Source organism: Pipistrellus kuhlii, unplaced genomic scaffold (assembly GCF_014108245.1).
Source record: "Pipistrellus kuhlii isolate mPipKuh1 unplaced genomic scaffold, mPipKuh1.p scaffold_m20_p_38, whole genome shotgun sequence".
Lineage (NCBI taxonomy): Eukaryota > Metazoa > Chordata > Mammalia > Chiroptera > Vespertilionidae > Pipistrellus > Pipistrellus kuhlii.
This window is the reverse complement of record NW_023425538.1, coordinates 608,964-632,570: the sequence shown is the minus strand read 5'-3', so window position 1 is coordinate 632,570 and position 23,607 is coordinate 608,964. Positions and strand designations below refer to the sequence as shown.

Here is a 23,607-nt window from a genome sequence, read left to right as displayed (position 1 = left end):
GCCTGAGAATTTAATTTTTTCTTGTTTACAGCCCCACTCTAAACGGTGAACTCCTCCAGGAGGAGGTCCAGTGCCTGGTGTAAAGTTTATGCAAAGTAGTACCCAGTAAAGGTCTTTCTAGAAGGTAGCCTGAAAGACCTAACGTTTGGATTTCCCTCGTTTACATTCCCCCCTTCCCAATGATGGATTGTAAACTATTGGGGGGAGAAAGGGGGTTTTCTATACAGTGGACCAATTAAGTCCTTTCAGGAAAGAACCCACCAGGGGCCTGGAAGTTCAATTTTCCCGCTGCACAGCTACACATCCCTTTTCTCTGACCAGACTCTGCAGCCTAAGAGCTCCCTGCAAAGTGTCTGGGGACGCAGAGCTCAAGTGTAGGGTCCGGCACAGTGCCGGAGTCCATCAATGCTCCAAGGCACATAGGAAGGAGCGCTCTCCTTCCACTCCGGGCCGCTCCCGCCATAGCGCAGGCCCCAAAGCTCTTTGACCTCCGGCGTCCCCTTCGTCTCCCTCCATCCTCTCCGCTGACCCAGCGCTCTCTTCGCCCGCCCGCCCGCCCCGCGGCGCGGTGACCCTCACCAGTCTCTCTCGCCTCCTGCAGACCCCGCCGCTCTTGACACAGACCCCCGGCTCCGGGCGTGCGGCACCCCTCACCATCCACACCTCCCATTGGGCGGCGCCCTTACCCGCGGCGGCCAATCAGAGCCGGCAGCGTAGGGCACGCGCCCGGGAGCCTGCGTGTTGGAGCTCAGGCGGGGCTCGGCGAGTGTCTCCACGCACACACGACCCTGCCCTGTGGGCTGGGCTGGGGCTCGGAGAGGCGCCTGCGCAGTTCTCCTCGCTGGCTGCGTTGGTGCATTCTGCTGGGAGAGACAAGTGCGCATGATTGAAGTGAGGGCCCATGGAGCGGACTGGGCGGTGTGATTTTATATGTATGTATATGTATATATATGTATATGTGTATATATATGATAGAGAGTTAGAAACATCCATCAGCTGCCTCCTGCACACCCCCTACTGGGGATGTGCCCTCAATCAAGGTACATGCCCTTGACTGGAATCGAACCTGGGACCCTTCAGTCCCACAGCCAGCGCTCTATCCACTGAGCCAAACCAGGCGTGAGACCTTGATAGAACTGTCATAGCTGAAAAGATTAAGCATCTCTGGGAACACAGCTTTGGAGCCAGACACGCTTGGAGGACTTCTCTCTGGACCTCACCTTTACGCCTGTGTAAAATGAGTCCTATCCAAGCTTATTGAGGGAACTGGATGAAATCAAACACATAAACTGGCTGGTATGGCTTAATGGTTGAGTGTAGACCTACGAACCAAGGGGGTCACAGTTTGATTCCCAATTAGGGCACATGCCTAGGTTGCAGGGTCTCATCGATGTTTCTACCTCTCCCCTCTCCCTTCTTCTCTCAAATAAATAACATATTTTGACCCTGGCTGGATAACTCAGTTGGTTAGAGCATCATCCTGATATCCCAAAGTTGCGGGTTTGATCCCTGGTAAGAAGCAACCAATGAAAGCATAAATAAGTGGAACAACAAAATCGAGGTCTCTTTCTCTCTCATTAAAAAAAGAAAGAAAATGCCGAAACCGGTTTGGCTCAGTGGTAGAGCGTCGGTCTGCGGACTGAAAGGTCCTGGGTTCGATTCCAGTCAAGGGCATGTGCCTTGGTTGCGGGCACATCCCCGGTAGGGGATGTGCAAGAGGCAGCTGGTCGATGTTTCTCTCTCATCGACGTTTCTAGCTCTCTATCTCTCTCCCTTCCTCTCTGTAAAAAATCAATAAAATATATTTAAAAAAAAAAGAAAGAAAAAGGTACTCACTTCGGTAGCACATATATTAAAATTGGAATGATACAGAGGAGATTAGCATGGCCCCCGTACAAGGATGACATGCAAATTCATGAAGCATTCCATATTTTTAAGGCATGGCCTTGTTTTCCTGGATTGATTAGATGACTCTATGTTTTTGACGAATTAAAGCATAATTTTCATTTTATAAGCTTAAAAAATAAAAATAAATAACCTTTCAGTACAGGGCCTGATACACCGTGGCTGCTCACTATAACCCATTCAACATGGACGTACTCCTTCCCAGTTTGCTTTTCCTACCCTCCCACTCTTCGGTTGGTTTAATGACATCCACTTATTGGGCACTAATGTCCCACCCAGGACGGGTTTCAACAGATTACAACTGCCATCAGAAAGAGGAAGGGACTCTTTCGAGATCACTCCTGCAGCCCAAGCAAAGCCAGTGCTGGCTGAGCCAGTGCCTGGAAGGACCTAGGTCTCCCGCTTCTCAAGGGGAGATAATTATGGGGTGGAAATCTGACTTAAGGCAGGTATGGCTTATGATCTTGAGTGACCTAAGTGTGGGGGCGGGGTGGGGGCAAGCAGCCTGCAAGCCAACTCTTTTGATAAGAGACTTGCTCTCCCCAGAGAGAAACTCATAGGTGCAGGTTACAGAGGGGATATTGGGAGATCCTGTGACCTTGGAGGGCTGATGCTAGAAGGGGTTATAAGAGGCAGCGGGGTTCGTGGTGGATGCAGACAGGAGGTGCACATTTGGGATGTAGAGGCCTATTGCAATAAGGAAGTATTGGTTTTTAGCATGAGAAGGAGTCCTTGTCTTGATCAGGGAAAGGAACTTATAGATGGGTATTGGGGGTTCTGTTGGATGTTGAGGGATTCCAGTTTGCAGGTTCCTGGTTGGCATTAGAAGTAAGGGGGAGTTTAAAGGGGGAGAGTCCCAAGTCTTGATCATAAGGGCCTGGGCACTGCTCAGACAGGAAGGTCGGTCGTGACTGTGGTCTTTTGCTACGAGCAGTGGTACCGTGAGTGTCTAAATTGTAATTAGGAGAGGGCTGCTGTAGTCCATGAGATGAATAATCCCAAAAGGCCATGACGTGGGGCCACAAGGACCCAGCGGTTTAAGTCGCAGACTGGCAGAAGTATAACCTAGTAACCCTGTACCAAATCCAACCCAAACGCGGAACAACCCCGGTTCAGCGCAAGCGCAGCACAGGCCGGCGCGGCTGGGGGCGGGCCCTGGGGGCGCGGCTTGGTAACCCCGTTCTGCGCGTGCGCGTAAGGGGCGTGGCGGTCGCACCTGCGCGAGTCGGAGGAAGGAGGAGGGGCGAGGTGACGCAGGCGCAATAATAGAGAAGGTGCCAGAAAGATCCAAAACAAGTGGCCGCCGCCGTCGCCCCGGAGTCCTCAGACGCCACATTCTGGTGAGGATCCAAGGGAGGCCTAAGGGCGACTGGTGGCGGGCAGGCGGAACCTCCTGGGTGCCGGGGAGAGGGCGGTCCCGTCCCCACGGGGCGAGCGGGTCGGGTTTGGACAGCACCACCTCTGTGGGGCGAAGCGCCGCTTGGGTTAGTGGCGCTTGTGGGGCCAGAGGGTCCCCTTCGGGCGGCACCACTGGGGTGGAGCCACCGTGGGGCTGGTCGGACAGGACCGCTGGACGGGGCCCAGGGCGCGTCCGGGCAGAACTACCCAGGGTCAAAGGGCAGTCGGTAGGGTGCCCCGGGGTGGGCCCCTCAGGCTCGGCCCCTCAGGCTCGTTCGGACCGAATCACTTGGTCGGTTCGGGAGGCTGGTTCGGAACGTACCACTTCGGGGGGCGTTCGGGCTCTGCAGGCCTGACCGGTCGGAGGTCGAGCGAGGTCTGACGTCTCAACCTCTTCTTAGGGGACCTCGGGCGATACCATTCGCTTCCGGGGGGAAGAGGGCTGCTGAGCCGGCTAGGGTGTAAGGGTAGACCCGCCCCGCGGTTTTGGGGGGCCCGGGGACGCCCTGGCGGGGTGGCGCTTGGGCCCCACGTCACTGACCACTGCCCCCTCCCCGCCGAGTGGGTTCTAGGCCCTGGTTCGAGCTTGTTCCGACCCCCTCCCCCGGGTATGGCGCTGTCTGGGTCGACCCCTGCCCCGAGCTGGGAGGAGGACGAGTGCCTGGACTACTACGGGATGCTGTCGCTTCATCGTATGTTCGAGGTGGTGGGCGGGCAGCTGACCGAGTGCGAACTGGACCTGCTGGCTTTCCTGCTGGACGAGGCCCCCGGCGCGGCCGGCGGCCTGTCCCACACCCGCAGCGGCTTGGAGCTGCTCCTGGAGCTGGAGCGCCGCGGGCAGTGCGACGAGAGCGACCTGCGGCTCCTGGGGCAACTCCTCCGAGTGCTGGCCCGGCAGGACCTGCTGCCGCACCTGGCGCGCAGGCGGCGCCCGCCAGGTATGGTTGAATGGGAGGGCGATAGACTTCCGATGGGGTGAGGGCCCTCGCTCTGCATCCGGGCCCCTGAAGTGTCTGATATGGAGGACAGGGCCCTATCAGACAGCCTGTGTCCCATGCCACTACCCCCTCCTCCCGGAGAAACACTGGAGGGAGCAGCGAGCTTTGGGAGGGGCGAGCTTGTGGAATTTGGCCATGTCAATAATGCTGTTTGTAGCCACTTTATGGAGGGCTTGTTTCATGCCAGACACAGTAAGCCCTTGAACTGTCACTTTATATCCTCCTGGTACTTCACGGAGGAAGTACAGTTATTGTCTCAGCGTGCAGGAAAACAAGGTCCAGAGGAGTTAAGCAGCTTGTTCACATATAAGAACTGAATCCTGTGTGCTGGGCACAGGAGATAGAAGGTGATGGGACTGACAAAGTACTTACATGAGCCTTACATTTATTGGGTAATCAGATCCTGAAACAGATAAATGACTTGTTTTCACTTGTTATAGAAAGACTAAAGCAAAGTAATGGTATAGAGAGAGGAGGGAGTTCTTCTAAGGTAGGGGTGTCGAACTCAATCAGAGAAGGGGCCAAAATCTAAAATCCAGCCTAAATCGCGGGCCGAATGGTTTACTGAACAGTCATAAACTGTCATTGTGATGGAAATGCAGCGGAGTGCAGTGATGACAGCGCGGTGCTGGCCACATTGCAAGGCCTGGCGGGACGGATTTGGCCCGCGGGCCTTGTGTTTGACACATGTGATAGAGGGAGGCCCCCTTAGATTGGATAACCAGTCAAGACCTTTCTGGGAAGGTGACGTTTGAACCGAGGCTGCACTGCTGGCACTGTGCAAGCTCTGAAGCCCTGAGGCAGGAATGAATTTGGCATCCTCAGAGGCCAGTGTGGCAGGGGGGACCAAAGAAAGGGCAGAGGGGTAGGTGAGAAGCCACACCACAGGGGCTTGCAGATAACACAGCTAAACAGCAAGAGCTAGGATTCACACTCGGCTGGTTTGTGCCCAGAGTTGATGTCCTTAATCCTCATGAAGGACAGCAGTCTTAAGGCCAGAAGCTGGAGGGTGTAAGGCACAAGAGTCCAGTGCAGGCATAGGCCAAGGCTGTTGAGGACTTGGCAGGATTGCTTGGCGAGGTGTAGGGGCTAGCTTAGGGAGGGGGATTGTGAACTCGCCTCACTAGAATAAGCCCATGGGATTTGGATAACCAGGAGAAGGGCAGCACTAAGGAAGCACTGACAGCACTCTTGGAGAAGTATGTCTGACGGCCAGGCTCTGGAAGAGAAGATTTGGGGAGACCAAAGAGGCCTGCTTTACTCCCTGTGGCCGCAGGAAGAGTGGGGTGAGGGGGGTGCAGTTCATGGTGGGCAACATTGCTGGGATCCTTACAATGACTGTTTACAGAATAACTCTGGCTGACTCCTCTATGTCTGAGGCATCGAGCAACTACTGGGCGGGAGGTGTTGGAGAGGGAATGAATGTCTGGACTCTGACCTCTGGGGAACTGGGGAACCCTATGGGGCAGGTGTATATCTCCAGGGGTGGGAATTAGAGGCTGGGCCAGGGCGGGGCCTGAGGCTGTGAATACTTCTTTTCATTTTTCTCTCTCCCAGTGTCTCCAGAACGCTACAGTTACGGCACCTCCAGCTCTTCTACAAAGAGGACAGAGGGCAGCTGCCATCGCCGTAGGCAGTCAAGTAGTTCTTCAGATGCTCAGCAGGGCCAGTGGGAGACAGGTGAGCTCAGCTGGGGGGCTGTGAGGGCAGTTTCTCTCTCCTTCAGAACCCTGATGAACCTCCTCCATCAAGGAAGTCATTCTGTTTTGTTTTTGCTTTGTGTGTTTGTTATTTGTACAAAAGCATGTGTCCAGAAGCAACGAATGGAGTTGTTTCTTGTGGTTTTATATTTCATCTAAACAGCATCACTTCATGGGTTCATTATTCACATGGGTGTCTTTGCTAAACAAGTTTCTGAGGTTCACGTTGAATAATTCTGGTGTCTTTGAATTGTGTCAATTAATTCCAATTCTCCCCGGTTTTTATTTTCTTATCATTTTATTGATTGAGAGAGAGATTAGTTGTCCCACTTATTTATGCATTTATTGGTTCTTGTATGAGTCCTGACCCTGGGGTTAAAACTTCAACTGGCATATCAGGACGATGCTCAAACCAGCTGAGCTACCTGGCTGGGACCCGTTTTTTAAAATTATTCAAACAAACCGAGATATTAAAAGATTAGTACAGTGAACATGCTCATATTTTCATAGATTCAGTCATTTTAGACTCATTGTGCTGCTTTTGCTTTATATCAGGAGTGGGGTACATCCAGCTCAAGGGCCGTATAAGGCTTGCAAAAGCATTTGGTCTGGCCCTGCCAAGGCATTAAGGATGAGTTAATGAAATGTTTGACCAAATAGAGCAGGCTAATTTTTAAAAACAATATATTTTATTGATTTTTTACAGAGAGGAAGAGAGAGGGATAGAGAGTTAGAAACATCGATGAGCCGAAACTGGTTTGGCTCAGTGGTAGAGCATCAGTCTGTGGACTGAAAGGTCCCCGGTTCGATTCTGGTCAAGGGCATGTACCTTGGTTGCGGGCATGTACCTTGGTTGCAGGCACATCCCTGGTGGGGGTGTGCAAGAAGCAGCTGGTGGATGTTTCTCTCTCATCGATGTTTCTAGCTCTCTCTCTCCCTTCCTCTCTGTAAAAAATCAATAAAATGTAAAAAAAAAGAAAGAAAAAGAAACATTGATGAGAGAGTGTCATCGATCAGCTGCCTCCTGCACACCCCCAACTGGTGTGCCCGCAAGCAAGGTACATGCCCCTGACCGGAATCGAACCCGGGACCTTTCAATCCAAAGGCCGACGCTCTATCCACTGAGCCAAACCAGTTTTGGTGAGCAGGCTAATTTTTAAGTTGATAATTTTATATGGCCCACGAATGATGTTATTAATATTTAGATGGCCCTTGGTAGAAAAAGGTTCCCTATTCCTGCTTTACATGAATTTATACATAGTTCTGTTCTTATATTGTTGTTGTTGTTGTTGAACTTTTTGAAAGTAAATTCCGGGCATCAGGACACTTTACCCCTAAATCAGCAGCCCTCTCCTGAGAATAAGATTCTCCTTTACCACTTCAAGACCATTCCATTCCTAAGAAAATACGCACTAATTCTGATATCCTAATGGTCCATTTTCATGTCTCTGTAAGATTGTCTCCGTTTTTAGGATCCACTCATAGTTGAATTGTTATGAATTCAGTTATTACATCTCCTTAAGCATTTAGTAAAATAAAACTCCTCCCGACCCACATCTTTTTCCTTTTTTCCCCATGATATTGACTTCCTGATCCTGCCAGGCCAGTTGTTTTGTAGAATATCCCGATTATTTCGGAGTGTCTAATAATTTCCTAATGGTATTATTTATCTTGTCCTTTTGCCCTCTGTATTTTCTGTGAAGTGGGAATTGGATCTTGGAGGCTTGATTCGATTCAGGTTCCACATATTTGGCAGGAATGCTTCTTGGTTGATGTGATGTGCTTTGAATTGGAGTACATCAGGAGACAGAAGGTCTGGTTTTCCTGTCATGAGTGGGCAGTTTGATCCTTGTTGAAGGCAGTGTCTGCCATATTTATCCTTTGCAAAGAGACATCCCCTCTCCCTGTATGGTTAGTAAACAATCCATGGGATGACACTTTGACACATCCTATTCTGTGACAATATCCAATGGTGATACCTGTCTGAACCAGTTATTACATTGGTGTTTGGAAAATGGTGATTTTCTAATTATTCTACACCTATTAGCTGGTATTTTTTTCAAGAGGAATTTTTCTTTCCAATTCTGCCCTCCCTTTTTGGTGAAGAGAATCACTATGGACTCATGCATTCTTATTTATTTACTGTGTTATAATCAATTAGTCATTCTTCCTTGTCTACAAATTAGCTAGCTCCTGTGTCTTTTTGATGAGTCTGCATCATGCACTGGGCACTTCCTGCTTTGTGTCACTGCAAGATGTGGCACTCACCTGTACTTTTCCTTCCCCAGCCCTGGAATCAGCTATTTTCAGAAGCCTGGTTTCTTTTAGAGGCAATGGTATTTAGAGACCAAGATCTGCATGCTTAGTGTGTATCATTTCTAGATTCTTTCAGTGAATAGATTTAGAAACTGTCCTTTTGAAAAGTTCATATTAGTGTTTTTATTTTTTTATTAAAAAAAATATTATTTTATTGATATTTTACAGAGAGGAGGAAGGGAGAGAGATAGAGAGCTAGAAACATCAATGAGAGAGAAACATCGACCAGCTGCCTCCTGCACACCCCCTACCGGGGATGTGCCCACAACCAATGTACATGCCCTTGACCGGAATCGAACCTGGGACCTTTCAGTCCGCAGACCGACGCTCTACCACTGAGCCAAACCGGTTTTGGCACATATTAGTGTTTTTAATTCAAAATTAACATACAAGGATGTTACTCTGAAAATCTTGGTCTTTAATAACATTGAGATACGGATTTATTTACTTATTTTACAACAATTAAAAAAGTAGCTTCAAAATTACAGTGTTAATGCCACAGCTGATTCTATGAAGGAAACCACATATTTATAGTCCTGGTCTTTGGGAGTATATCCCACTGAGAGTTTATACTCAGAGTGTTCTTCCAAGTAACTTGAAATAATTATTTTTCCACTTATTTTTGTTACCAATTATATATGTATTTATGTTTCTGTTTGTGTTAAATTTTATGGTTTCTTCCCCTCCCTTTCTCCCTCCTCCCTCCTTCCTCCCCCTTCTTCCCCTCCCTCATTCTTTTCCTCCCTCCTTCCCTCCCTCCTTCACTGGAGGACATTTTCCCCATTGATTTTAAAGAAAGTGGAAGGGAGGGGGGGAGAGAGAGAGAGAGAGGAAGGGAGGGAGGGAGAGGGAAACATTGATGTGAGAGAGCTACATCAATTAGTTCACCCAACTGGTGCTGGGGACCTACAAGTCAGGTTCGTGCCCTTGACCAGAATAGAACCTGTGACCCTTCGGATTGTAGGCCAATTCTCTAACCACTGAGCCATGCCAGCCAGGTCATGGTTTGTTTGTTTCTTTCATCTTTAAAAATTCAAAACATTTTATTGATTTCAGAGTTAGAAACACCAGTGATGAGAGTGAATCATTGATGGGCAACTTCCTGCACACCCCCTACTAGGGACGGAACCCACAACCAGGAATCAAACGATGATCTCCTGATTCATAGGTCAACACTCATCCACTGAACTACAACTGGCCTGTGTCAAAGCTAAAGTATGTAGCCCGGCCGGTGTGGCTCAGTGGTTGAGTGTTGACCCATGAACCAAGAGGTCCTCAGTTTGATTCCTGGTCAGGGCCCATGCCTGGGTTTTGGGCTTGATCCCCAGTGGAAGGTGTGCAGGAGGTAGCCTATCAATGTCTCTCTCTCATTGATGTTCCTCCCTCCCTCTCCCTCTCCCTCTCCCTCTCCCTCGCCCTCGCCCTCGCCCTCTCTTCTCCGATCAATAAAAACATTTAAAAAACTAAAAAACAAACAGACTAGAAAGTATGTAAAAAAACATGTTCTTAGAAGTATCACTTCCACTGTTGTTCCCTTCCCACTCCAGTAAATAGGTAATCAGTTTTATTCATTTCTGGTTTATCCTTACAATGTTTCACCTTGCAAGAATAGCAATTATATTTATGTTTCCCTTCCTTTTTTATGTGAAGTACAGCAAGCTGTAGCCACCTCTTTGGCATCTTGGTTTACCTCACTAAACAGTCTATACTAGAAATTACTCTGTATTCTTTTTGCTACACATTTACATTATTTTCAAATGTATGCAGCTATCAGCTATAAACAGTGCATTATGGCTGTTGCCATCTGGTCCTGGTGTGACTGTGCAGGAGTTTCTGTATGGTCACACCTGGGAGGAGGGTTGCTGGGTGGGTAGGTGGGGACGTGTTTGCCCTTCTAGATGATGCTAGGTTGTACCTACTCCCCATCTCATGGACAGGGCCTCTGAGCCAGAAGTGCTTGCTCACCCAAGGTCTTATGGAAGAGACCAGCCTCCTCAAGCTCTTCCCCAGGCACCTGCCTTGGTACTCTACCTATCATCTTGTCCTCAACCACTTCATTTTTCTCTTTGTAAAATTGATTTCAACCAAGGAAAGGGGGAGGAATAGAGGAATAGAAACATCAAGATAAGAGAGAATCATTGATCGGCTGCTTCCCATACATCCCCTATTAGGGATCCAGCCAGCACCTCGAATATGCCCTGACTAGAAATCAAACCTCAACCTCCTGGCTCATGAGTCGATGTTCAGCCACTGAGCCACACCACCCAGGGCTCTTTTTTTTCTTTTTAATCCTCACTCAAGGAGTGAGGATATTTTTTCCATTGATTTTCCCCCCCAGAGAGACAGGAAGGGAGGGAAGAGGAGAAGAGAGAAGAAACATTGATGTTAGAGACAGACATCGATTGGTTGCCTCCCATACATGGTCCATGCATCCCAACTGGGGATAGGGATTGAACCTGCAAACCAGGTACACACTCTGGATGGGGAATTAAACCTATGACCCTCTGGTGTGCAGGCCAGTGCTCTGACCACTGAGAAACACCTGCCAGGGCTCAACCATCCCATTTTTCTCAGGCTCCCCCCCGACCAAGCGACAGCGGCGGAGTCGGGGCAGGCCCAGTGGTGGTGCCAAACGGCGGCGGAGAGGGGGCCCAGCTACCCCCCAGCAGCAGCAGGAGCCGGCCAAACCAACCTCCGAAGGCAAAGTGACCTGTGGTAGGTACCTGTGGGCCTTGGGGAATGCATGTGCAGTGTCTACAGCAGGCTGCTGAGCCAGAGAACAGGAGGAATGGGTACTTGTCTGAGGCCTGGCATACCTAGTGATGCCTAGCAGGAGGGCAGCGGTTCTTGTCTCTCTGTTTGGTAGTGGAATACTATTATTCTGTTCATCTTGCTTATGTACATTCTGCCCATAGTTAAGGATCACATCCCGTGCTACCTCCCTGATAATCCATTGCCCTCAGTTTCATTTATTCAGCAAACATTTGCAAGTGTGTATTCAACAATCATTTCTTCTGCAATGGTGGAGTGATATAGGGGTGAAAACAGGACCCTATGACAAGCTGCTTGATTTACCTCCTGGCCTTATCAATTATATGGGCTCTCTGATCTTGGGCAGGTGACTGAACCCCTCTATGCCTCAGTTTCCACATCTGTAAAAGGAGACTGTTAATGGTACCTCCCAGCAAGGATTGTTGAGAGAGAAAATGAGTTAACAGTTGCAATACATTTAGAACAGCAACTGTCCTGGGCCCTTGCTCTGTACCCGTTTTCTCTTCACACTGTCACTATGCCACGTGCTTGGGGCAGGAACAGCAGTTCGTAGAGTGTCAGACCAGTGAAACTGATGCTCACTTGAGGCAGTAAGCGCCTTGAAGAGAAGGTGGGGATGGGGTGAAGCAGCCCACAGGTCTCCTGAGTGGGTGGGAGTTGGCTTTTATTCCTTTCAGCAAGTGCTGTCAAGGGATTTGAGCAAGGTGGTGAGATAATCTGATACCTGTTTTGAAAGGAACACTGACTCCATCTGGAAAAACACTTAATAAATGTGTTAGGATTTGTAAAGTACTTAGAACAACTCCAGGCACATGCCCACTTTCCTTTTTTTTTTTTTTTTTTTTTTAATATATTGATTTTTCACAGAGAGGAAGGGAGAGAGAGAGCTAGAAATATCGATGAGAGAGAAACATCGACCAGCTGCCTCTTGCACATCTCCTACTGGGGATGTGCCCGCAACCCAGGTACATGCCCTTGATGGGAATCGAACCTGGGACCTTTCAGTCCGCAGACCGACGCTCTACCACTGAGCCAAACCGGTTTCGGCCATGCCCACTTTCTTAAATAAAAGTGGGAGCAGGGAAATGAGTGACAAGGCTGCCTAGTCCAGCAAGAAGGAGAGGTCTAATCTGTGTTGGTCACATTGGAGAGGGTGAGAAGGGGGTGGACTAATCATATATAATAAAAGCCTAATATGCAAATTATCCCCTGGGGCTGGCCAGCTGGCCAGCCCCTGCTGGCAGCAGCAGCTGCTAGGGACCCTACCCATGCATGAATTTCGTGCACTGGGCCTCTAGTTAGGAAATAAATATAGAGCTGACTAGACCTGCAGACAGGTTGGGTTAGGTGTTTTGGGGGGACTCTGCTCTGGAGACTCATGCTCAAACCTTGCCCTGGAGAAAATTCACCTGTCTTGAGGGAAGGACACAGGCCTGGGTGGGCACTCTCTTAGTCTCTCTCCTTGCTCACATCTCTGAGTTGGGCAAGCCTGTGGACACAAAATCAGGTGGTAAGATGCTCAGGCAGGGGTGGGAGGGTGGCAGAATTATAGATGGGAGGGTTTAAGGTTGAAGCAGCTCTGCATTCCCCAGAACACCTCAGCCTAGGATGTTCCTCTAGCCATCTGCAGCACCTCCTCCAGCCCACAGAGCAGCCATGCCTGCCACCTCCCCGTGTCCGCCCCTTTATCTCCCCCATAGATGAGACTGCAGATACCTGTGCTGGGCAGGTCAGGAGGAACAGACCAACAGAGCTAGCCTGTGTCTTCAGACACCTGCTTGAAGGGTGGCTGCCTGGTTGTGACTCTCCCCCAAGTCAGGGCTAATTACCAGAGCCACCAGGCCGGCTGGGCTGCCCAGGGAGTCACTCCAGTTGAGGGAGCCAGCCAAGCTGAGCCTGGGAGGGGTTTTGCCAGTAGAGGCATCAGGTCTCTTCCTTGAGGGCAGGGAGGTGGTTCATGGGGCATGGCTGGCAATGATAGGGGGATGGGTAAACAGGTCTGACTGCTGACTCATCAGGCAGGGTGGGGCTGGATTGAGGTACTCCCCAATAGGGCCCTGCTGAAAGCAGTAGTAGCTTACCTTTAATGAGGCCCAGTCCCAGGGGTGAAAGGAGGCATCCCAGACCTGAGTGCAGGTCTGGGATCCTGCTGTTCTTACCCCCTTCTCACTTGTGACAGCTGTGGGGGTTGGTCCCTAGTTAGCTGCCCTCCACTGAGGGGTAGAACCAGACTAAACTACCAAGGGCCATAGAGTGTAAGGAAGGGAGCACAGGGGGGGTTGGGTGAGGTTTCTGGACACAGGGCCTATTGAGTTTTCATTTCCCTCTCAGGGCAGTCACTGGGCACTTAGCTGGTGTACCATCCACCTGACTTGGAACTTTCAGGACACTGTTGAGGTATAGGGGTCATGGACCCCATTATGTAGAGTGGCAGTGGTGGGGCTGGGCCGAAACTTGGGGTTTTTCATTGGTAATTCCATAGTATTTATAGAACACTCATGCTAGGCGCAGCAGGGACAGGAGACTCTTGCCTTCTAGTAGCTTGAGTTCTGGTAGGAGGAGAAAGCCAAGAGACAGATGTCAGATGTCAGCAGAGAAGAGAAAGCAGGGCAAGGGGGAAGAGTGATGGAAAACACAGTTCTAGTCGTATTTTCTAGATAGGATGGTCTAGGAAGGCCTCTCAGAAGAACATGTGGATGGTTGGGATAGAATATTCCAGATAGAGGGGACAGCAGGAGTCCAGGAGGGAGTATGCCAGTACTAGTGAAGGGGTACAGGCAGAGAAGCTGACAAGGTTGTAATGGAGGGAGCAAGGGAAGGCTGGTAAGAAATAAAGGCAAAGTCTGTGAGCCTTTGGCCAGCGCTTTGCAGTTTTTTAAGGTAAAAAGCAATGAAAGGATTTGAATGATAGGCTGTAGTACTTTGCATTTTATTAAGTGCTTTTTATGATGTCGTTAATCCTCAACCTGAGGACATTTTTCCATTGATTTTTAGAGAGCTGGAAGGGAGGGGAGAGTCAGAGAGAGAGAGAAACATAGATATGAGAGAGATAACTGAGGCCTTGATCAGAATTGAATCTGGGACCCTTCAGTCCTTGGGCCGAGGCTGTAGCCACTGACCCCAACTATGGTTTCTGTGGAGGAGATACAGAAGCAGACAGACGAGTTTAATAAACCCCATTTTTTATCACTCAGCTTCAGTTGTCAACTTGTGGCCGATCTTATTTCATCAGCCATTTTGTTTGGGAATTAGTTCCAGATCTTCTGTTATTTCATCTGTAGGTTTTTCAGTGTATCTCTAAAAGGTCAGGATTTTTTAAATCTTTTTTGTTCAGATGGCCCTCCCCCTTCATAACTCTCCTCCACCCGATTTCCACCCCACCCCAGACCCTCACCGCCCCATTGTCTGCATCAGTAGGTTTAAGATCTTTGCCCAATCTCTTCCCACACTCCCCCACACCCTTTTACCCCTTAAAATTGTCACTTCGCTCCATTTCCATGCCCCTGATTCTATTACATTCACCAGTTTATTCTGTTCATCAGATTTTTTATTCATTTGATTTTTTGATTCACTTATTGATAGATATGTATTTGTTGTCACTTTGTTCATAATTTTTTATCTTTACTTTTTTCTTCTTTCTCTTCTTACAGAATACCCTTCAGCAATTCATATAATACTGGTTTGTTGGTGATGAACTCCTTTAGGTTTTTCTTGTCTGTGAAGTTCTTTATCTGCCCTTCAATTCTAAATGAGAACTTTGCTGGGTAGAATAATCTTGGTTGTAGGTTCTTGCTATTCATCACTTTGAATATTTCTTGTCATTCCTGTCTGGCCTGCATAGTTTCTGTTGAGAAATCAGCTGACAGTTGTATGGGTACTCCCTTGTAGGTAACTGTTTTTCTCTTGCTGGTTTTAAGATTCTCTCTTTGTCTTTTGTCCTTGGTATTTTAATTATGATGTGTCTTGGTGTGGGCCTCTTTGGATTCCTTTTGTTTGGGGTTCTCTGCGCTTCCTGGACTTGTAAGTCTATTTCTTTCATCTGGTGAGGGAGGTTTTCTGTCATTATTTTTTCTTTTTTTTTTTTTTTTTTTTTTTTTTTAAATATATTTTATTGATTTTGTACAGAGAGAAAGGGAGAGAGAGATAGAGAGTTAGAAACATCGATGAGACAGAGTCATCGATCAGCTGCCTCTTGCACACCCCCTACTGGGGATATGCCGCAACCAAGGTACATGCCCTTGACCGGAATCGAACCCGGGACCCTTCAGTCCCCAAGCCAACGCTCTATCCATTGAGCCAAACCAGTCTTGGCATCTGGTGGGGGAGGTTTTCTGTCATTATTTTTTCAAATAGGTTTTCAATATCTTGCTCTTTCTCTTTTCTGGCACCCCCATAATTAGGGTGTTGGTACTTTTGAAGTTGTCCCAGAGGCTCCTTACACTATCTTCATATTTTTTTTCTTTTTTCTCTTCCGGTTGGATGTTTTTTGCTTCCTTGTATTTTAGATCTTTCACTTGATTCTTGGGAATCCTCTAGTCTACTGTTGAATCTCTGTATATCATTCTTTATTTCAGTCAGTTTATGCTTAATTTCTGATTGGTCCTTCCCCATTTTTTTTTTTTTTTTTTTGCATTCTCACTAAGATCCTCAAAGGTCTCACTAAGTTTCCTGAAGGTTTCTAGAAGATTCTTGAGTAACCTTATAACTATGGTTTTGAACTCTATATTCAGTAGTTAGCTTTCTCCCATTTCTTTTATTTGTGACATATTTCTTTGTCTCTGCATTTTGGCTTCTCCCTGTGTTTGTTTCTATGTATTGTGGTTAGCTGCTAAGTCTCCTTGAGTTGATAGAGTGGCCTTGTGTAATAGGTGTCCTATAGGGCCCAGTGGCTCAGCTCCCCAGTCACCTAAGGTGGACACTCTTGGTGTGCACAGTCTTGTAGTTGAGCCTTGATTGCTGTTAGTGTCATTGTGGGGAATGACCTACAGACCAATTGGCTGTGAGGACCAGCTGTGTCTACAATGGAAGAGTTGCTGTGCAGGAGACCCCTTTTTGGGGCAGGACTTGCTTCATTGGGCTTTGGTGCTCACTGAATCAGCCCTTTGAGTGTGTCACTTATGGATCTGCCCCATACCTTGTAATCTGGTATGGTCTCACACTGACTACTGGATCTCCAAGGAGGTGCAAAGTCAGCCACTGCCTGGGGCCACCCAGCAGGAGCTACAGAGAGATTTTGAGATACCTCCTCTTTGTATTGGGTTTTGAGGTGCCCATTGTGAAGCAAGGCAGGCTGCTGCTGGTTTGGCCTTAGGCCTTCTTTTGATAGCTTTGGGGCTCCCTGACCCAGTTGCAGCTTATTTGGCAGGTTTTAGGCTGAGAAAGGACAGGCCATTCGTATGCAAAAGCTGCTGCCCACGCTGCCCTCCCCCTCCCCCACACAGGTTGGGTGGGATTGTAAATTGGGTGGGACAGGGTCTCAGGAACTCTCCAGGGCAGAGCAAACAGCAATAGTTGCCAGTCAGCCCTGCACTGGGGAGGTCCCAGCACAGGAACAATGACCATTGTGAGCATCTCTGCTTGGAAGAAAGCTGCCCCCGCATTCCTGCCCTGATGCCAGACAGTCCAGTTTCTCCTTGTGTGTCTAGGTCCCCCAGAGTCTCGCCCGGCACTGGAGCTCAGAGCAAGTGGAAGCTTGTATCTCCTTCCCGATTAAAAAAGCAGCACACCTAGGTGCCAGCCTATTCCGTGCCTCTGCACCTCCTACCAGCCTCAATGCGCTTTTTTCTTTACCTCTTTAGTTGTGGAACTTCCACTCAGCCAACTCTCCCGCAGTTCTGGATGATAGTTGTTCTGTCTTTTAGTTGTAATTTTGATGTGGTTGTGGAAGGCAGCAAGTACAGGTATTTATCTATGCTGCCATCTTGGTTCTCTCCCAGAATTCTTTTTAAAAATTAACAATATTTTATTATCATATATATAATTAGCACTCACATTTCCAGTTGTCTCATTAGTATTGGTTCTGAATCTCTTCTAATCTATTGTATTCCCCCACCACCTCTTTCCTCTTTCTTCCTTGCATTTTGTTTGTTGAAAGTAGTTGTCCCATAGCCTTTTCCAAAGATTGGATTTTGCCAATTGCAACCTGTGGGAGGGTTGATTGTTCATGTGCTCCCGTTATCTATATCTCCTAAAAATTGGTAGTTAGGGCACAAGAGGCTTGATCAGAGGTTTGATGCTTTGTTTTTTCAAACTCGATTCTTAGGTGAGCTTAACCTTTTTCTAACATTGGTGGCAGCTTCTCCTCATTATCTTGATCCATTAATTCAGTAGATATTGATGAGCTTTACATTTGGCACCTAGACTCTGGCTCTGTCTTGGGAAAGAGACTGGAGGAGAGAAAGGGTCATACTGTTGTCCAGAGGAGGGTGGTCCTGGCCCTGTGTGGCAGTGGAGGGCAGGGGTCTTTCAATTGGAGCTGGCTGCCTCTCTCCACCATGCACCAGGTGAGCACAGGCCCTCTTTGCCCCCAGCCCTCCTACTAGGAACTCCCAGGAGAAGACCTAAGTGAAATTATCTCTGGCCCAAGCCACACCTAGCATAGGGACTGGCATGCAAGGCTGCTCACCTGCTCTCCTGGCCCTGGGCCTGTCCCTAGTCCCTCCCATTTTCCTCTGCCCTCAGTATTATTTGGGTTTGGAGGACCAGAGAGTTCTTAGGCTCACATGAGTGTAAGATACAGAAAAAGCTTATGTCTTCTATAGGAAGACATAACCCTACCCTCTGTCCTGGGGCAGGGAGCATTTCCCTACAGCTGTCCAAGTGGAGAGGAACTGTTGACAAAGTCTTGGTGTTCTGGCTACAGGAAAAAACTCAGCCAACCCCCCGGCCCAGGTCACATGCATGCTGGGTATTCTTCTGCCTCGCCCCTTACTGTCAAACTGAGCCAGACCATCTGCTTCTCTCCATGTCTACTCCTTCCATCCTGGGCCAGCCACCTTCGGCCTTCCCCAACTAGTGTGCTGGTTCTGTCCTAGTCACCCTGCTGTACTTGGCCTCAGCTGTTCACCTGCATCCAGCCATGTAATCCTCACAGTGGGCCCATGAGAGCAGGTGCTGGGGTGAGGGTGTCTTCACGGAGTAGGCCACTGAAGTGTGGAGAGGTGTGGTCAGCTCAGGAGATCCCAGACTCCTCCCTCCCAGGGCCTCCAGTTGTCCCGTTGTGTCCTTCTCCTCCACTGGTCCAGCTACACTGGCTCAGTCTGTGAATGTCCCAAGTTGGTTTTCTGCCTCTGGATTTTCACTTGCTGTCCTTTCTTTTGGGAATGCTGCTCTTCTCTCCTCCTTTTTTTCTGTCTCAACCTACTTGTCCACATTCACATTTCACTTCTAATGTCATTTCCTGGAGAGGTTCTCTGTGATCATTTCAATCTAAATTATACCTCATTCTCTGTAATTTTCTCTCTTCACCCTCAGGATGTCTTTTAATTACAGATTTCTATGTATGGTTGTGAGAGGCAGCAACAGGGGTAGTAAAGAGCTTGGGCTCTGCAGCCAGGCACTTCAGTAGGAATTCAGGCTTTTCCACTTCTTGTTTTTGTGGCCTTGAGCAGGTGATTCATCCCCTGTGCCTCGGTTTCCCCATCTGCAAAAAGGGGATAATGGCACTGCCTTATAAGGTTGTAGGGATGATCAAAAGGGTCAGTAGGTGTAAAGTGTGTGTCAGCCTGCAGTAAGTACTATAGAGGTGTCACCTATTATTACATTGTTTTGGTGAGGACTCAAGAGGAAATTGCACGTGTGCTGTGATCCAGAGCCAGTGATGGAGCAGCAGTTCAGATAATGCATGGCTTCTGTGCACTCTCCTCCGGTGTTCTAGACCAAGGCTGGACTGTGGTCTCCTTTATAAATGGGGATAATGAAGGTCCTGTGAGGAAAAATAAAGGTGCTGTGATAACTTGGGGTCAGGAAAAGAGTTGTGGGGAAGGGAAAAGAGTAGGGTAGGGTCAGGCCCATGGCACTGGGGATTATATGTCTTTTAGTTCTTGTTGTGGGATGCTCATGTCACTTCCCTGTTGCTGTTATTCAGTAAACGGCTGTTGAATAAAAGAATGAATGAGGCACACATGGCTCCACTCTGGTTCTGTCCTCCTCCAAAATAGCACCCCTGATGTTATGGGTGGTCTCCGGGCGAATAGACAGTTTATGCCACAGGTCTTGTAGCAATTTGTGCTGAGGAGAAAGGCGATCTGGGAGGCATTCATCTGGGCAGGATTTGTTGGCTGAGTGGGGCCATTGTGGTCAGAGGAGGCCGGCAGGTCACTTCTGTGAGTGAGTAAGGCTTGGCTTGGGAGTGCTTCCCTATGACTGGAGAACAGGAATGGTAGGATTTAGCTGGGATTGAAGAAGATGGGCAGGGGTTGTGGGATTGGCTGTGGGTGTCAAAATCATAGTTCCTGTTTCTGACTCTCTTCTGTGTTGTAGATCCTGGGTCAAGCATTTCATGAGTTGTCTCATTTAATCCTCATGACCCCACTGTGTAGCAGACTTCTTGTTTATGTTTTTCAGATGGGAAAACTGAGGCTCAGAGAGGTGAGGTCACATGCCCAAGGCCCCACAGCTAGAGAGTGGTAGAGCCAGGACTCACCTCAAGGTCTGTCGGACTCCGCCACCTGGCTCTGTGCCTCTGCCACTGAGCCAGCCTTGTGTGGCCTTGGACAGGTGCTGCTTCTCCCAGTCCCCTTGTTCCCCAGCCCACCCTGATGGAAGCAAGGATGTGAGCCCAGAGTTCTTTTCTGGTCCTTAGGATGGAGGGAGCCAGATCTGAACGGGAGGTTCTGGGTGCTGAGGCAAAGTAGGTTTCCCTGGGCCTTGAGCAGAGAGAATGAGGCTCCCCTTGAGGCAGAAAGAGGAAGGGTTTGGGGTTTGAGTGGCAGGAGGAAATGGGTGGTGCTGAGAAGTCATCTTGGGGAGCAGGGACCTTTCTTCTACTTGCTGCTCTGCTACTCACATGGTCTGTGAAAGGTGAAGGGAGTCTGGGATATGATGCTTCCCCTCCCAGAGCTTCAGGCTCCTCATCTGTCAAATGGATTGAATGTGGCCCCCTCCCCACAGGGCTATCCTGCTGATCTTACTGGATCCCCAGAGGTAAAGTAGTCAGCACATTGGAGCTGTTGGAGGCTGCCATTCTTGGAGCACCCGTTGAGCACTTTGCCAGCTAATTTCTATTTTTTTTAAATTAAGATTTTATTGATTTATTTTTTTTAATTGATTTCAGAGAGGAAGGGAGAGGGAAAGAGAAACATCAGTGATGAGAGAGAATCATGGATAGGCTGCCTCCTGCATGCCCCACACTAGGGATTGAGCTTGCAACCCAGGCATGTGCCCTTGACTGGAATCGAACCTGGGACCCTTCATTCTGCAGGCCAACACTCTATTCACTGAGCTACACCAGGTAGGGCTGATTTTACTGATGTTTTAGAGAGAGGAAGGGATTGAGAGAGGGAGAGAGAAAAATCAATGGGTTGCCTCCCACATGTGAGGGATTGAACTCAACACCTGGGCATGTGCCCTGACTGGGAATCAAACTCGCTACCTTTTGGTGAACAGGACAATTCTCTAACCAACTGAGCCACACTCACCAGGGCATATTCTGTGCTCTTTTTAATCCTCTAATGGCCCTTCTCAGCAGAGATTGTCCCCTGGTTTAGGCAGGGACCTGGGCTCAGAGACCTGGGCTCAGAGAGGTTGTGACTTGTTCCAGGTCACACAACTAGTGCCTGGATTGGAATTGGCTCCATTGACCTGAAGCTGTTCTCTGGGACATGGGAGGTTCAGTAACGTCTCTCACATGCTGCCATTTCCTGGCTATGTGACCTTGGGCAAGTCTGTGCACTTCTCTTTGTCTCCATTTCCTCATCTGCTCAGTGTGTGTGTGTGTGTGTGTGTGTGTGTGTGTGTGTGTGTGTGTGTAGGGGCAGGGGGGCGGTAATAGGACCTGCCTCACAGTGTTATTTGTGGATTCAGTGACTTCATAGGAGCCTACCACTTGGAGTGGCCCCTGCAGATAGTCAGTGTGCTGTGTTATGGACTGCTATTATTTATAGTTTATAGCTGGTCCTCAGGACAACCTGGGCCATTTGTGAAGAGGTTCTGTTAGTAGCCCCATTTCACAGGTGCAAATTCAGTAATCCCAAAGGGAGGCGATGTGCCGAGGTCACATTTATAAGGATCACCTTAGAAGTCCCATGTCCTGTCCACTGCACAGAGCTGCCATTTCATTTGGGTGGATGAGGGTAGGGTTGTAAGTGACAGAAACTCATTTCAGCAGAAAAGAAAGTGCCTCATGTGATGAGCTCGGGAGTCTTTCCCTCTATCGTTGGCCCTGGGTAGGCTTCATTTTTCTCCCCTCCTGGGGGCAAATTGGCCAGCAGTCCCAGGCTTACAGCCCCCCCATCCTAGCAGCTTCTGTGGAAAGAGAGCACCTGGTTCCAATAGAGCCAGCCCATCCCCAGCCTCAAGTCTTCTGGGTCGGTGCTTGCTTGGTAGGTGCAGGATAGGGGATGTGGTTGGCTCCCCATGAATCTCAATTATTTGAAGGCAAGAGAGGGGTGAGGCTGGTTGTCTAAAGGCAAGTTGTTCATACATTGATTCCTTCACAAATATATATAAGTAACTACCATGTGCCATGGGGCTGTACAAGTGAACAGAACAGACCAAAATCTGTTTTTTACATTGTGGGGTTATGGGTGATAAGCATGACAGGAGGAGAAGCATAGCTTAGGTGAGAAGGCGGTGTAAGCACCTTGGGAAGAATGAAGCAGGTATGGGGATCTGGGAATGCTGGGGGCCAGGGTGGTGGTTGTAAAGTTTAAAGTGGGATGGTTGTGGTAGGCCTCTTTGGGAAGGTGACATTTGAGCAAAGACCTTGAAGGAAGTGAGGGAGCAAGTCTTGTGAAGACTGGGGACAGAGCGTCCCCGGCCGACAGAGAGCATGCCTAGCAGTATTGGAAGGGGAGCAGCAAGGAGGTGGTGAGGCTGGACTGGGGCACGTGAGGGGGAGGAAAGGGCACCAGGTCAGAAGGTACAAGAGGCCAGACCAGAGGAGGGAAGCTGTGTGAGGGTGTCACCCATACTTGGGTGTGGTTTCCGGAAGTGGGAAGGATGTGGGTTAGTTGCTGTGCAACCCACAGGGTAGTGGGAGGAGCCTGCAGAGGAGGCTCAAGCGAGGGAGGAGTGGCGGTCCCCCTGAGCAGTGTATTGGATGTCAGCCCCTCGTTGACCAGTCCCTCTTTCTCCATAGACATCCGGCTCAGGGTGCGAGCAGAGTACTGCGAACACGGGCCAGCCTTGGAGCAAGGTGTGGCATCTCGGCGGCCCCAGGCGCTGGCGCGGCAGCTGGATGTGTTCGGGCAGGCCACGGCAGTGCTGCGCTCCCGAGACCTGGGCTCCGTGGTGTGTGACATCAAGTTCTCGGAGCTCTCCTATCTGGACGCCTTCTGGGGGGACTACCTGAGCGGCGCCCTGCTGCAGGCCCTGCGGGGCGTGTTCCTAACTGAGGCCCTGCGTGAGGCCGTGGGCCGGGAGGCTGTCCGCCTGCTGGTCAGTGTGGACGAGGCTGACTATGAGGCTGGCCGGCGCCGCCTGCTGCTGATGGAGGACGAGGGGGGACGACGCCCAACGGAGGCCTCCTGATCCTGGATCTGGCGAGACTGACCCCACCTCCTAGCCTCTGGGCCACCTTTACCTCAGGAGGATAAAGACCATCTGCCCCTAGGGGACTGTCACTCCAGCAGCTCTGACTGAGACAGACAGACAGACAGATGGCCAGGCCCCCCTGACAGCCTGGCGCCTTGACAGCTCCTCTGACAGGATGTGGGCTCTGAGGCCTAAACCACTTCCAGCTGAGTTTCCTTCCCAAGCCCCCTCCTCCCAACATCACCCTCAAGTATGTCCCTTCAGCCCCAGCAGGCCAGGGCCTCGGGCATGCAGGCCCCAAGGGAAGGAGGCAGCCACACAGTCACCAAAGGTCCCTGCACATTATGTTCACTACCCTGGGTTGTGTGCACACATTGCGCCATGGAAGTCTCCTCTGGGCTCCCACCCTGGCCTGCTCCACACAATTCTTTGGCCTAAGGGCTTTTCTCAGGATCTCTGATTTTCTCACCCCAACCCTGGGCTTCAGCCACACTAGGCACTGGAGCTGGGGCACACATGGGGCCTGCTCACTTTGCCCACACATCTCTACAGCCAGCCAGGGCTCTGCCCACCTTCCACACAGACCTGGTCCTTCACCTTACCCTGCTCCCCAGAGTTGGACACGGACTTGAACAAGGACTATCCTCAGAGTGTCTCACGTGTTGCCAGCAGGATCAGACCACTTGTGCTGCTGTTGGCCGTGGACCAGGACCAGAAGCCAGCTGCCTTCTCAGAAAGGGAAAGGCAAAGGCTTGGGGGCTGATGGGAAAGGTATTTTATAAATGGCACCAATAAAACTGCCCTGGAAGGGGCATAGGTGGGCA

The 23,607-nt window shown here is 49.6% G+C and overlaps 4 protein-coding genes and 1 non-coding gene across 25 annotated transcripts in view; 3 read left to right on the top strand and 2 right to left on the bottom strand.

Moving 5' to 3' along the window:
* Positions 1–838, bottom strand: part of ZNF526 (zinc finger protein 526) — a 4,757-nt gene extending 3,919 nt beyond the window's left edge. Inside the window, exon 1 of one of the 3 annotated variants that reach the window (XM_036408153.2) lies at positions 687–838. Coding sequence is in view for 2 of the 3 variants with exons in the window: in XM_036408151.2 (XP_036264044.1) it covers positions 580–670 (91 nt within the window). In the remaining variant the exon portion in view is untranslated. The other 2 variants (XM_036408151.2, XM_036408152.2) reach the window with 2 other exon arrangements.
* The window catches only part of GSK3A (glycogen synthase kinase 3 alpha), a 21,592-nt gene extending 15,811 nt beyond the window's left edge, over positions 1–5,781 (top strand). The window contains exons 10-12 of the mRNA XM_036408158.2: positions 4,792–4,797; positions 5,578–5,582; positions 5,771–5,781. The gene's annotated coding sequence lies outside the window, so the exon portion shown is untranslated. The remainder of the gene's footprint in view (positions 1–4,791; positions 4,798–5,577; positions 5,583–5,770) is intronic.
* The window catches only part of LOC118702294 (carcinoembryonic antigen-related cell adhesion molecule 1), an 813,263-nt gene that overhangs the window by 320,980 nt on the left and 468,676 nt on the right, over positions 1–23,607 (bottom strand). The window lies entirely within an intron of this gene.
* Positions 1,829–1,935, top strand: LOC118702454. The gene has a single exon (XR_004982729.1). It is a non-coding gene; the product is annotated as a U6 spliceosomal RNA (small nuclear RNA).
* Positions 3,092–23,607, top strand: DEDD2 (death effector domain containing 2). Of its 4 annotated transcripts, none has more exons than XM_036408171.2 (6): positions 3,092–3,245; positions 3,876–4,241; positions 5,859–5,981; positions 10,892–11,032; positions 19,655–19,678; positions 22,389–23,607. In XM_036408171.2, the coding sequence occupies exons 2-6, from the start codon at positions 3,914–3,916 to the stop codon at positions 22,778–22,780; spliced, it is 1,008 nt and encodes a 335-aa protein (XP_036264064.1). In that variant the 5' UTR covers positions 3,092–3,245; positions 3,876–3,913; the 3' UTR covers positions 22,781–23,607. The 4 variants fall into 4 exon arrangements, with proteins under 4 accessions (XP_036264064.1, XP_036264067.1, XP_036264066.1 ...); XM_036408172.2 differs by having other exon boundaries at positions 3,136–3,245; positions 3,866–4,241; XM_036408173.2 differs by lacking the exon at positions 19,655–19,678 and having other exon boundaries at positions 3,093–3,245.

Excerpts from the sequence above, each read along its gene's own strand:
- DEDD2 (XM_036408171.2), top strand. The coding sequence starts at position 3,914 with ATGGCGCTGTCTGGGTCGACCCCTGCCCCGAGCTGGGAGGAGGACGAG. Across the intron at positions 4,242-5,858 it reads GCGCAGGCGGCGCCCGCCAG|TGTCTCCAGAACGCTACAGT; the intron begins GTATGGTTGAAT and ends TCTCTCTCCCAG. Across the intron at positions 5,982-10,891 it reads GCAGGGCCAGTGGGAGACAG|GCTCCCCCCCGACCAAGCGA; the intron begins GTGAGCTCAGCT and ends CATTTTTCTCAG.